The sequence below is a fragment of the Ciconia boyciana genome, chromosome 22, assembly GCF_034638445.1.
Source record: "Ciconia boyciana chromosome 22, ASM3463844v1, whole genome shotgun sequence".
Lineage (NCBI taxonomy): Eukaryota > Metazoa > Chordata > Aves > Ciconiiformes > Ciconiidae > Ciconia > Ciconia boyciana.
In genome coordinates, this window is record NC_132955.1 from 1,195,212 (window position 1) to 1,208,701 (window position 13,490).

Consider the following 13,490-nt stretch of genomic DNA (forward strand, 5'->3'; position numbering starts at 1 on the left):
TACACAGGCTCTTCCTATTAATGCTTATACTATCCTACAGTATAATATCTTATGCTTGTTTGGCGGAGTCCTAATGTTTTTATTATGTGACTGGTCTCATACCATCAATGAAAAACACTGTCAATATTTTGGTTTTAGAACTACATAAAACTCGAACAATTAAGACACTTGTAGGAAAGATAGTGGACAACAAAACATTCTCATCTCCATCCAGGTCAGCCAAAAAACAGCCAGCTAAGAAAAATAAAATCAGAACACAGGATCCTTTTACGTGTGCCAGCGGACAGAGCCAAGAGCAAGGAAGCCTTATGCACACAAGGAGACTTTTAAGTGGTATAATACATTAACTTCTAAAAAGACAAGTGTCTTGCAAAAGTTTGCTGCCTTTTTTTCTAATTTTACTGATGTTTATTCTTATTTGGAGCCTAAAAATCCATTCTACTTAGTGAATTTTTATTTTTTACTGAAATCTTATTTTTTTTACTAAATATCTGGTATGGTCCATTACTGAAAAATCTCTGAAAAATAGGTAAGAGCTATTCTTAGCAGACAAGATCACTGGGATCATAAATTAGCTACAGTAAGCCAGGAAATGAAGAATTATTTGCAGAAAATACAGCACAGCAGCCAACCTGTACGTTCTACCTTCCTGGCAGCTGTCAGCAAAGGTACAAGAATCCTACCTAATCTGCATATTCTGTGAACTGAACGTGCTGACACACAGCAGAGGTACAGTAAACACCTTCAGAGACAAACCAGACACTTTTTCTGACAGCAGTTAGCTATGTTTGAAGCGCTAATTCACTAGAACTTTGCACTCTGCAGAACAGGGGCCAAACCCCTTGCCACAAGGTGCACAAGCATTCTTTACCACTAGCAGTGCTGCTTCCTCTCCCTCTCTTTGTGTTCCTGCCCATAAAAACACGGAGATGTTGGGTGAGAGGATGTCCAGGAGCCCAGCCCTTTTTCAAAATGGGACAGTCCTCCACACTAGATCACGTCAGCCACCTGAGGCTTCACCTCGCTGAGTCTTAAAAACCTTCAAGGATGCAAATTCTGTAACATGCCTATATAACCTGCTCCAGTGCTGCACAACTGCCCGGTGAAGGCGCATTCCAGCAGCACTGCCACCGATACAGGAGTACCACTGGGAAGCTGTTCCCTTCCCTTCCCTGCTGTGACTGCACTTTCATGTTGTCCAGCTGTCAGTTTGTCCTTTGCTTTGCATCTCTTAATCCCACATTTTTGAGGTTATAAAATCCCACAGTTACAGTGTAACAAAAACATAAAGACATTGTACATATTCATTTCAGCACATAATTTAGGAATCATTATTTTAGTCGCTGCAAAAGTGACAGATCTCTGCTTTATTAAACTTGCCTTCAGAAGTGATTGGAAGCCTCTGACCTTCCAGTGCTTCCTCAAAAATAAAGCTCTGCAGCTTTAAAATCTGCCTGTACTTTCTCTCTCTCTCCTCTCACTGCAGGCAGTGAAGGCTCTGCAGCAGCCGGCTCATCCTATCAATAAGGTTCGGCTAGCCAAGGTGGAGGATGGGAGGAGAATGGAACTGTCCCAGCTCCTCAATGAGAGCAGGGCAAAGTATGAAACGCCCATCACCAGAAATCAGATAAAGACCATCACCTCAGCAAGGACCCAGGTAATGACTTCATACAGATATACACCTTCCAGAGTAAGGCGACAACCCCTGTCTATACAATTCCTCCCTCAGCCTCTATGAGGTACAGTATTTCCTTTTCAATGCAGCGTATTATTGGGGAAGGGATTTTGATTTTACTGCAGTAAGATGTGAACTAGAAGATACGGAAATAGCTTTTGTTTAGGGTATGAAATTCACACTAAACGAATGCTGTATAATTCATCTGGATGCTTTTCTGTACCTGCAACAGTGATATTGTTGTGATTTTAAAAATGATGACATATGCTGTACCATGGTAACCTCTAGCACCATTTAGTTATCCCAGAGGAAAAGAGAATTGTGCAAATCTAAGGCAATGTAAAGAATCCATTTATATACAGAAAGCTTTGCCATTTTTAGCACCTATATCAAAGAAAACTGTACCTTTTCAGGAATTATTTTATATTGTTCACAATAAAACTGTGTCATACTCTTCAGCAAATATAATTTGTTCTTTCATACAGATTGATTAAATGTTATCAACACACAATGCTACTATCATAGATTTACATACAAAACATCTCTAAAACCCAACTGAACTTTGAAATAAAATGGCAAACAATTTTTGGCCATCAAACATCAAGAAATTCAGGGTGAAAATTAGGTATTATATCACCCTGTTGTACTTCTTGGGTATTGCAGAAATTCTGGAGGGTTTTTTTAACCACAGACCAGACTACTGCTGCAATCTGGCTGATCTACACAGTAATCCAATGACACACAGCAGCTATAAACTAGACAGTTAAGCCAAGTTTATATTTGTGTTTGGCACAAAGCAGACAATGTGTATTGGTATAATCTTGTCACATAAACTCTGCAGTACCCAGGCAAAAAAGGATAAGTAAAGAATATTGAGCGTTCACATGTGGATTAGCCAAATCTAGATTTTTCACCCAAACGATGGCATGGTAAAATTATGATAGGTCAGTATGTTATGGGGGTAAAAAAGAAACTTATTTTACTTGCTTCATCAGACCTGAATTAAAGAGTTTACTTCCTTAGAGTTGATGGCATCATAAGAACCTACATAAAGCAGCAAAACATGCAAAAGAGGATGTATTGTTTCAAGTGCTTATGGCATCTTCACCACTTGCAGTAAAACTCAGAATCAAAAAGGAAAAATAACTTTCATAAGCAAAACAATCATTCTGGACATTAAATGCATGAACATATTATCTAAATCAAAAATGAGCCCAAATCCAAAAATGACCCCACACATGCTGAGGGTTGGCTTAAAAAAACTACTTTTAATGGGATTAAAAAAAAAAGCAAAACCCCACATTTTCTTGCAAACACAATACAGTGCTTATTTGACTATTTACTTTTTATGTAAGAATAAGCTTCAGCCTTAAGGATGGCAAATTATCTCAAATAATATTTTAGATCAGGATTAAGCTTAGAACAGGCACTTCACTTCTGAATTGTCACATGTAACATGGGTGACATATACTCAGAGAGCATATACTCAGAGAACACGCCAATTTCTTCCTTCCTGTGATAGGTAAATCTTAAATAACCTGTCCTTAGAGGACGAGGAAAAGTTGTAGATTTTGATAAAGATGCTATTCATATTTAAATGAATGGAGGTACTTGGTCTCAAATGACAATCTGAAACCTAGTCAAGGACTAGGTCAGGCAAAAACATAATTACAGCAATTGCCAATTACGATAGATTCATGCAACCACTCAAAAGTGCTCCCTCTCTATAAAGCTGTTCTCAGAAATCAAAAATACATTAAAAACAAAGAATCTTATTCAAACCTGGAAGCTTGAACTGGCTGCAATTCCTCTAATTTCCATGAAGTTAAGCCCATTTACTCTAGAGGTGAATAAGATCTAACTACAACTGGTTAATTTGTATGGGAATTCCTCTACAACAAATATGTCAGGGATAAAGATGCGGCCAACTACTTCTCATCAACCACAGCAGGATAAGGGATTCTTGGCTACACGGTACATAAAGTATTAACTCATCACTGTTAGCTTTAACAAATTTATATGACTCTCAAAAAATTCCAGCTAGATATTTTTACCCATTTTATTTTCATAATTTGAATATTTTTAATATTGTTATCTTTTTAATATCCCCTGTAGCTAGAAGAAGCTACAGTTAAAAGAATGGACAAAGATGCAGAAGCATTAAAGGCAGCCAGAGCAGAACTCTGTGAAGCAAGACGGCAGTGGCACCATATGCAGATCGAAATTGAATCTCTCCACGCTGTGGTAAGCACCATAAAATGAAACTTGAAACCTTCTGGAAAAAATAAATCTTTTTCTTGATGTAAACTACTCACAATTCAGTTAATGTAACAATCGCATCCACTATACAGCGGAAACACAACACACACAGAGATGCGTAGCTTTGCGGTGGACTTTCCGCTCATCAACAGAGCGCTAACCAACAAGCAACAACCCAGTCGTTTGCTCACCTTTAAGAGTATCATATGCTTTGATTCAGGATCTGCCATTCAATATACACGTGTTTTCATGTTTTCACACCTGCCAAACATGTATTTGCATGATACTCCCTCATCAAGTTCTCGGTCATTCTGCCTAACCAATTCTAATCAGGTTTATAACTTTTTCTGAATGTCTGGACGAAATGTATCAATTCATTCATGATAAAATATGTCAGCAATTTACTGAATTCCGTAACATAGATGAGCTACAAGAGCACACAGACTACTTAGTTTTCATACGGTACTGAGCTGGATATCATTTTAACCATACAGGTAAAATCAGAGATTTGTAAAATCAATGCTAGTGGATTGCTGGTACAACAGAAGGCTACACTTTTTTATCCTACCTTAAATTATTACAGATTTTACTGGAAAAATTCTCAGCAAAAGTATTATCTTGAAGGCTTTACTCCTGCTCCTAAAGAATATTCTTAAAAGAACTAATGGAAAAATACACAGATTGCTAATGAAAAGTACGTATAACGTCTTTACACATATACTTTCCAAATCTTAAAATATGAGTTAAATTTCACAGGAAAAGGGTTTGGAACGTTCATTGCATGCCACAGAGCAGCAGTACCACATGCAACTACAAAATTTAGAAGCTGAGATTGAATGCTTAGAGAAAGAGCTACTGGAAGTGAGAAGAGGTATTGAGAAACAGCTTCAAGAGCATGAAATTCTCCTGAACACGAGGATGAAACTGGAGGAGGAGATAGCAACATATCGCAGTCTGCTCGAGCAGGAAGAGAACAGGTACTTGTCGTTTAGAGAAAAAGTATTGAAACTTATCTTCCAATTCAGAACTTGTTATTGAAATAATCATCAGAACTGTAAATACATGAACCAATCATTAAAAAATTACAGTATAAAAGCCTTAGTAATGGTTTCATTGTAACTTAACTTCACTGATTCTGCACTTTCCTGAGCCGAGTATCCCCACGATAGACTGCAGATAACAGCACGCTTACTGCACCCTCACTCAAGGCGTTGCATGTTAATGTAGACTTTGCAACGATTGAGCTGCTTGATGTGGGCTCTCTTTGTCTCAGACCATTGATGAAGCAAGGCCACACGCGTGAAGTTCTGGCAGAGGAGTTCATGCTTCATCCCGTGATGGATGGCCATTTGCATGGGGAGTTCATACTAGTCAGTGTCATTCAAAATGTCTTAAGGCGCACATTGAGATGCTATTTAAGAATACGCCTTTTAGTGACATTTTGCTTTGGTTGTAACTCTTCACGTCTGCCCCTTCCCTGGCACACAAACACCAGTATTTTGAAATGTAGACATGAGAGAGGCAGCTATACAAATGTAAATAAGGAGGATAAGGAAAAGGCAAAATATCATGTCTTGCAGTCAGCATTGGTGTCTTCACAAAACCAGGCACCCAATTCTGAACTCTTTCAGTGGAACATTGCCTCCCTCAGTCCTTCCTACAGAAAATGGAGGGTTTCAGTCCAAGAACCTCACACGTTTGCACAAGAAGATTCCAAAGAGGGGAGTCAGTTTCAGATTTAATGCTTATAACTCTGTGAAAATACACACAATGCAGTACTAATAAAATTAAATAACTCTTCCTAGCACTCAACTGACTAAAAACTGTCCAAAAATAATGATGAAATTGCATAGATATTTTCAGTAGCTGTCTTCATTTCTATACTCAGAAAGAGAAATCCTCACAAATAGTTACTACAATCAAACAGAACTTCTCATGGTTCTCACTTTTTAAATTTTTCACAGCTGTTCATAAGACAAGTTCTGGATTAAAGTAATTCAATATTATTAGATGACCATAAAAAATTTTATTTTTGCAGGTTTCGTTGCGCTATACCTGACCAGAAGGACGACAAAAAGCCCACCACTAGCAAGATTAACTTTACACTGCCTTCAGGTGAGTTTTTAGACACTTTCCCCTTAGGGGATTATGGCCCTAAAGGAGGTTCTCAACTATGGACAAATTACTGGATAGTACAAAAGGATCTTCTTCCAATGCAGCAGGAGGAAAAATACCTCTAGGTCCTGTGTCCTGACCTTACTCTTCTGCAAGCCTGGTATATCTGCATTTTCTTTTACAGGTGGTGTAAAGAAGCATGAAACTGAGAAAGGGGAACTGATGACAAAACAAGCAGTCCTAGATGGAAATATTATGAAGGAAAGCACTGAAGCTCATGGCACTGTACAGTAAGATAAACAGGAAGTTAACAAAATAACAATTGAAAGTAAACGGTGGGCATTACATTTCAGTAGCTTTGAGTTTTCCTTTATTTAGTATCTGTTATATCATGCCCATACAGCCAAGAGGCTCCAGACTAACAGTGGTAGTTCTTGAAGGTATATTGAATGGCATGTTTTAACAATACATTAAATTTTAAAGTTATTTTTATTAGCATTTTCTTCATAAGCTAACAATATCGTGATGATGCTTCCGATTTGTAATTTCTATTTCTGTTAAGAATGAAACTATGAATAATTCATCTACTTCAGGCTGAGAGCAAAAGAGCCCATACCATGTTTGTGAAGTCCCTCTGGGGCATATTTATGCACATCAGTTCAGGCTTGGCTGCTCTAACTTGCTATTTGGAAACTCCTACGTTTCACCAATTACCAACGGAGAGCTTGGCTCCTAAGCGGGCATGTGAAAGTCTGGTAGTATGTCTTATTCACCTTAAATTACTTTAATAGTATTGGATTGTCTCTTTTTTTTTTTCTGCTGCTCTTTAAGCTCTTTTGTAGATTAGCATTTAACGTTACATTTCAAACAAACTGTAGTGTACCATGTCACTAATACTTGACTGTAATCGACTGTTGAAAAGATGTAGAAATTTGGATTAAAAATTAATGCCATCATGTCATCCACCATACACACTCTGTACCTGAAGCTTATTTTCATACATGAGCTTTGCTCGTCTTACACAGTCAGTCAGATTTGCATGGAGCTACTCGGCTGGGTACAGTTCACTCCACCCAAGTAAGGCCCCCAGAGTTGGACTTTTAGATCTGGATCCTGACACATACTTAGAGGATTAAATCAATAGGATTTGGGTGCCTACATATTATTGAATCAGCTGGGTTTTCACTTCTCCCTATTTTACTTCTGCCCTTTTTTTCTTTTTTAATTTAGTGTAGATCTACATTCTGAGGTTTGGATCTGAACTAGAGTTTTCTCCTCCCTATTTTGACGGCTTTCAGATGCAGGAATTCTGTCCTGCCCACTATAGTACGGAGGTTTCTTGCAAAGTTTTTGAGCTTGGATTCCAAACTTTCTCCTTGGAAACAAGCTGCCTGATGTGTTTCGAGCAGTAGTTTTGTATCCATGTCTACTTAAAAGTACAAAAACAAGAATATAATGAACCCTCACCCTTTATTTGGCTTTTCTGGAGAAAGAACCTGTGGCAAAAAAGAAAAATACCCAGTACCAGTACTCAGTACCAAAAAAGAAAAATACCCAATACCCAGTGTCTCAGTACCCATCTGGATTAACTTGACACTTTATTATGCAATTTCTCTCTACATTTTAAAAGCAGTCCTGAAGATAGATAATTCATATTGCCTAAAGGATCATAAATACATTTGCTTTATTGTTTCAGGACAGAAAAAGTGGATGAAGTCATTAAAGAATGGGAAGGTTCTTTCTTTAAGGACAACCCTCGCTTAAGGAAAAAATCGGTTTCATTGCGCTTTGATCTCCACCTAGCAGCAACGGATGAAGGATGTTTACACACTAAAAAGAAAACTCTTCCCGACATTGAAGTCAGGCTGGTAATGAGGAGATCTTGCAGTATCCCATCTATCAAACCTTAACCTACAGCAAATTAACCCAAAGTTCATCTCCAACGGGCTCTGGAAATAAACTGTAGGTGGACTTACACGGCCTCCTATCTTGCTACGATGATGAAATCTCACTAAGTACTTTGATTAATACAATAAAAACATACAAGTCTTTTAAAAGAAAGGGAGAAGAGCAAGGGAGTTAAGATTCCAAGAAACCTAACTTCTACTAGTTTTATATTCTGGGTGCAGCCCTTTCATTTTCTCATTATTGTTGTTGTTTTGTAGAATTTCACCAAATATTACAAAAATTAAACTATAACTTTATACTTTGACATATTCTGCCTTTGTAAAAGAGAACTTGTTTTCTCTTTCTGGAAATGAGAACTGCGTATTTCATTCTCTTAATTATTCAATATTGCATACACATTAATGACTGATGAATCCTTGTAATAATTTATATCACAACTGTCATACTTCTTGAAATATATTTTAAAATAACACTTTCTAACAGCAAAAATTACATACAAAGATGCTCTTAAAATACATAAACTATTAACAAAATTTTCTTTTGAAAGTGGCTGGTGTTTTTAAATTTTTTTTTAGGCAACAACTGAGCAAAAATGTCTTTCCCTTATGTAATTATACAAACATTTTTAAAAGCGTTGTTATGAGCCAATAATATTTTAGCCATATTGTTCCACTGATTTTGAAGCAGTAATTCCCACTGAAAATCAATCATTCTTTTATTTGTCCACACATATCTGTACTCCAACTTTCTTAGCCATACCAAGTGAAATTATACCCTTTAATTGTTCAAATGTAAGAAGTCAATTTTAACACTGGTATTTAATAAATTTTGTGTATTATAACAACATGAATTAAAATATTGTCAACAAATTCCTCTTCTGACAAATCTTATAGGTAAGTTATGCTCTTGATCTAGTACACATAACAAGTTGCTATTACGCCGGGGTACAGCTATTACAGCTTCAAATTAAATGGACAAAATAAGGGCTACGTATTCAAAGTAAAATTCTACCATACCCATTAAGTATCCCCACTCTTACTCAAAGTAGCTATGGGCAAATACAAAGTACAGGAGGTGATCTTGCATCTGGACACAGAAAAAACAGAAATACAAACTGAGACATACTTCTTTATAACATTATGAGACAAATTTCAAACAAAAATTCAAACAAAATTGTATTAAGATGAGAATGATTGTTTATGAGGATTTTTAAGGGGCACGGATGTCACAAACTCTCACCAAAATCGCTGGGATTGCAGGGACTAGAAAACCTAGAAAAACCACGTACCGTATTTGCTGGATTCACAGCAGCATGTAAAAGATTAATTTAAGTGTCAGTATTTGCCTTATTACTTACGGCATGCGTTACAAAACCTGATACTACAAATTCTTTCAGTGTTAAGTTACGCGTCTATCTTTTGTCAATGGTAAGAACAATGCATTTATATTGCCCACAGTTCTGTATCTACTGTATGAAGCTGGCTAATTATCATTAACCTTAATACTGATCTGGTGTTGTTGATACTTGAGTATTTGGCATCCTGAATGTATTAGCCTGCTCTAGCATTTTCACTATGCAGCTTTTTTTTGTGCTTATACTCTGTACATTTTACAATACTTGAATTTAAACTAAGTTTTAATCGCTTTAAGGCACTTTAAACAGGGATATAAATTTACCAAAGTAAATTATAGTACTACAATAAAAAAAGTATTAAAACTGAGTTTGCCCGTGCATATTTTGTGCTTATTTAATGTGTATACCTTAAAAGGAAAGAAGTAACAGAGAAATACAAAATAGAAGCTGTAGATAAGAAAATCTGTAGCGCTGCAACCAAGTGTTTTCTAAGCTCTCCCCTACTATTAGAAAGACACAAATTCCCTAATAATCTTTATCGTAACATGTAAGGTGAGTGTCCTCCTGCTCCAAAAATTATTCTTTTTCTGGTAAATCCAATAATCCCGACTAGATCTAAAGCCCTTTGTTCTGAGTAGCACACAAAAAAGAACAGGAGGCAGCATCTGGCATAAACAGTGTACAATCTAAAAGAGAAGCTGACAGGCAAAGATACATAGCAAGCAAATATGTAACAGAAACTTAGCTTAACACATATACCTTTAAAACTGCTTAGGCAGACTTCCTCATGCAGGAACAGCTTGTACAGGCATATAAAAATTACTATACAAGTACATGGAAAGTACTGCCATCTCTACAGTAAACAGGAACAGAATAATCTTACTCACAGACAAATTTTTTCCTTTAACCAGGGGGTGTCTGGCTTATTCTCTGACCTACGGTATTTCTTGGGATATTATCTTCTCTAGCGTAACTCTAGCTTTTTTTTTCCCTAATGACAGAAAACTCATCCAGTACAGAACACATACCTGACTTCACCTTGCAATACAACCTCCCTATTATTTCAGCAGAGAAAAATTACCGTGTATCTATAGTAAACATTGTCTGGGATACCAAGTAACTAGAAAAAAAATGTTGACCTTATTCATATGTTATTTCATCTATATAACGGCCTGACCTCACAGTCTCTGAAGCCATCTCCCTGACCCCAATGACAGCACAAGTTCATCCTGAGCTGTCCTGTGACGAGAAATTATTCCACCCACAGAAGGTGCCATTGTTTAACACCGGACTCAACTGCTCTTGAAGTACACAGCTTCTGTTTGAAGTTTGAAACAACTGGCATAAACCCAGTTATACTGGTTTATGATCATGAAACCTGATGCTCTAAGAAAAAAAAAAAAAGTCTGCAGTTTAATAGCTGTTTTTGTTAACACACGACATTCTGCAGGCAGCCCACTCTCCAAAGTTCAAAGCTATTTTCTTCCTGTGGGACTTCCTGACACCGACTTCATTAGCTGCATTAAGAATTGCTGCTACTCTAGACCCGGTTCAAGTGTGCATCCTGGTTTTAACTATGTTTTCTCCCCTTACAGTACCTATATATCTTTTGCATTATTCACAAATTCCATCTCTTTAAATGTAAAGAGCTTACTCTTTCATTCATAAACTACTTGAACTTCCACTAGCATCAGCGTGAACTCCACGGAGGCATAGGAAAAGAAGCATTCACCCTGGTTTTAGGTCACTTGAAAGCTGAATTAAAAAATATAACACTGAAGCCTCATAATATGGCAAAGAATTCTTCACTCCTGTGCTGCTAATTAAATTCAGACCAGCTGAGCTACTGCCATCTAATACCTGCCAACGTCTGACGTAAAAATGAGTTTCATTGGCTCGACCTACTTTCCAATGAATATATGTCCTCATTACAAAGCTTATGAAACTGTTGCTAATTCAAACAGTTGGAGAAGAGACAACTATTTAGAGCCCCCTGGTTGGTACGATGCAGTATAAACAATCCTATTAAATCAGTAAAACTACTTATGTCATACAGTAGATTCGAAAGTGTACACAGACAAAATCTTTCACTATCACAACATGGAAATTAGGTAAACAGCAAAGTAAAAGAAAAAAAACCATAAAACTAAGGAATACATTGCTGGCTTTGAAAACACATATAATGATTCAGAACTATTAGCATGGAAAGTGAGTATCAGTAAATGTACTTGAACACCATAGTAAATGTTTCAATAAGCCGTGCAAATTTAGAATTTATTTTAACATTATCAACATTAAATGCATTTTAACACCGTCAACAAAACCATGTGATTAATAAACTAGAGATGAATGCATGAAGCGGTCAAAACCAGGGGAAAAAACAGGTTACTTTTCACCTCTTAACAAGTATTTTCTCACCTTTTCTTTACAAATGTTCTGCCCAGGAGAAACTGTAGACTAAAGAGAGGCATATTTGGCTGGCTGACTGAGGAATCTTTTCAATTCTTACATTCTTTTAATTATCAAATTGAAGTCACAGATTATTGTGCTGCATGTCAACAAATTTCCATTGTGGCCACAGATAGCACACTGTGGACAGATGAGGGCAGAGCTCTTGTCTCTTTTATTTGTTCATAAAAATGTGCTTATTTAAGAACAAAAGCAAACTGGGCTTGAAAAACTGTAGGCATCAAGAAGAAATGGGTCTAACTTGCAGCAACCCGGTATCATATTCAGTTAGTTTTTCTTCTTTTCCCCTTCTACTGTCCTTTTGGGTTAGGTAGGTATCATCTATATTTTTCTGTTCAAAAAAATCAAAGATATTTCCGTTATCTTGTCATGAACATTCACTGTTTGGCTTTCCTTCAGCTGCCACAGTCACCAGATCCACCAAAATCCTCCTTTGTGGATGTCTGGAAATGTATCTTACTAGCCATATGACAGCATTTCAATGCCAAACTTTATGTTGTCATTTTTAATTCAGTCGCTTCAAAAATTTTCACTGTATAAAAGACTCCTACGTTGAATGCTGAGGTGTGAAATCCTTCATCTTCCTCAGACACTCAGAGCCACATGGTCTGTCATCTTGTATTTATATTTGCAAGCTTTTTACCTCCATGTGTGATACCTTCACAAATTTCTGCAAGAAATTGTGCTACACAATTCCACTGCCCCCAGTGTACTCTGTGATTCATAATCCGCTGTGATAGTGTTTGAGTTGGTCAATCTGATTTAGTTCAAAATTATAATCTACACAGATTTATAACCTAGGTCTTGTATGACCAGCCTTTCTTCACGCCACTCCACAGGCTGACCCGCTTCCTCTAGGCCTTCTTCTGTGCACGCCCTTCCATCGACACACCGGCATCTTCCCGGCTTTCCTCACCACACGGTAAGCGCGACCAGACTGAGGGCCACATCCTGCTCCTGTTCAACCTCTCTTCCAAGAGATGCCATTCCCAAAGCACCGCACACTTTACACGGACAAAGGGTTCCCCGGCACTGCCAGGACTGTTCACCTGACTTTATCGCCTGCCTTTACGGGATTTATTCGGGCCCAGGCACTACACCGCAGCATGTTCCAGACGCCTCCCGAGCAGCGCCGCTACCAGAGCGCCTCAGGGTGCCGCCGCGCGCTCCCTCTGCGGGCAAAAAGGCGCCAAACGGCCGCGGGCGCGAGGCGCCAACGGCCTCCCCCAGCCTGCTTGTTCTCCGCCGCAGATTCGCCACCGGGAGACAGCACTGCCGCTCCTCCCGGCCTGCCCGCTGCGGGCATGCTAGACGGCCGGGGCTGCCCAGCGGGGAGCCGGCTCGGCGGAAGGGCGGGAAGCGGGTTAGCCTCCTTGTAGAAAGTGCTGACAGGAACGTGAAGGCGGGCGGTTTCCCGCCTGCACCTTCCCCTTGCTGTCGTGGGGCGAAGGGGACGAGCCCGGTGCTGGAGACTGCGAGTCTGGGGCCGAGACGGCCCGGCCCGCACGACGCCCCGGGAGCGCCGGTAACAGCCCCCGCCGGGCGAGGCGGCCCCTCCTTCCCGGTAATGGCGGGGCGGGGCCGCACCCCGCGCGCAGCGCCCGGATCGCCTTTGCCCTCTGCGTCCCGCAGATTCGCCACAACCCCTTCCGGCCTCCGCTGTCCCCGGAGGGGTGCGGGGGAGGCCTCGGCCTGGCGGGGACTCCGAGG

The 13,490-nt window shown here is 39.0% G+C and overlaps 1 protein-coding gene and 1 long non-coding RNA gene across 5 annotated transcripts in view; one reads left to right on the forward strand and one right to left on the reverse strand.

The window, feature by feature from the left end:
* Positions 1–13,367, reverse strand: part of LOC140662557 (uncharacterized) — a 129,713-nt gene extending 116,346 nt beyond the window's left edge. For all 4 annotated transcript variants that reach the window (XR_012046112.1, XR_012046114.1, XR_012046113.1 and 1 more), the window contains exon 1: positions 11,730–13,367. This is a non-coding gene — a long non-coding RNA (uncharacterized lncRNA). The remainder of the gene's footprint in view (positions 1–11,729) is intronic.
* KRT222 (keratin 222) lies at positions 1,562–7,959 on the forward strand. Its single transcript, XM_072886077.1, has 6 exons — positions 1,562–1,657; positions 3,791–3,919; positions 4,691–4,911; positions 5,973–6,049; positions 6,234–6,339; positions 7,746–7,959. The coding sequence occupies exons 1-6, from the start codon at positions 1,562–1,564 to the stop codon at positions 7,957–7,959; spliced, it is 843 nt and encodes a 280-aa protein (XP_072742178.1).
* Positions 13,368–13,490: the final 123 nt, after the last annotated feature.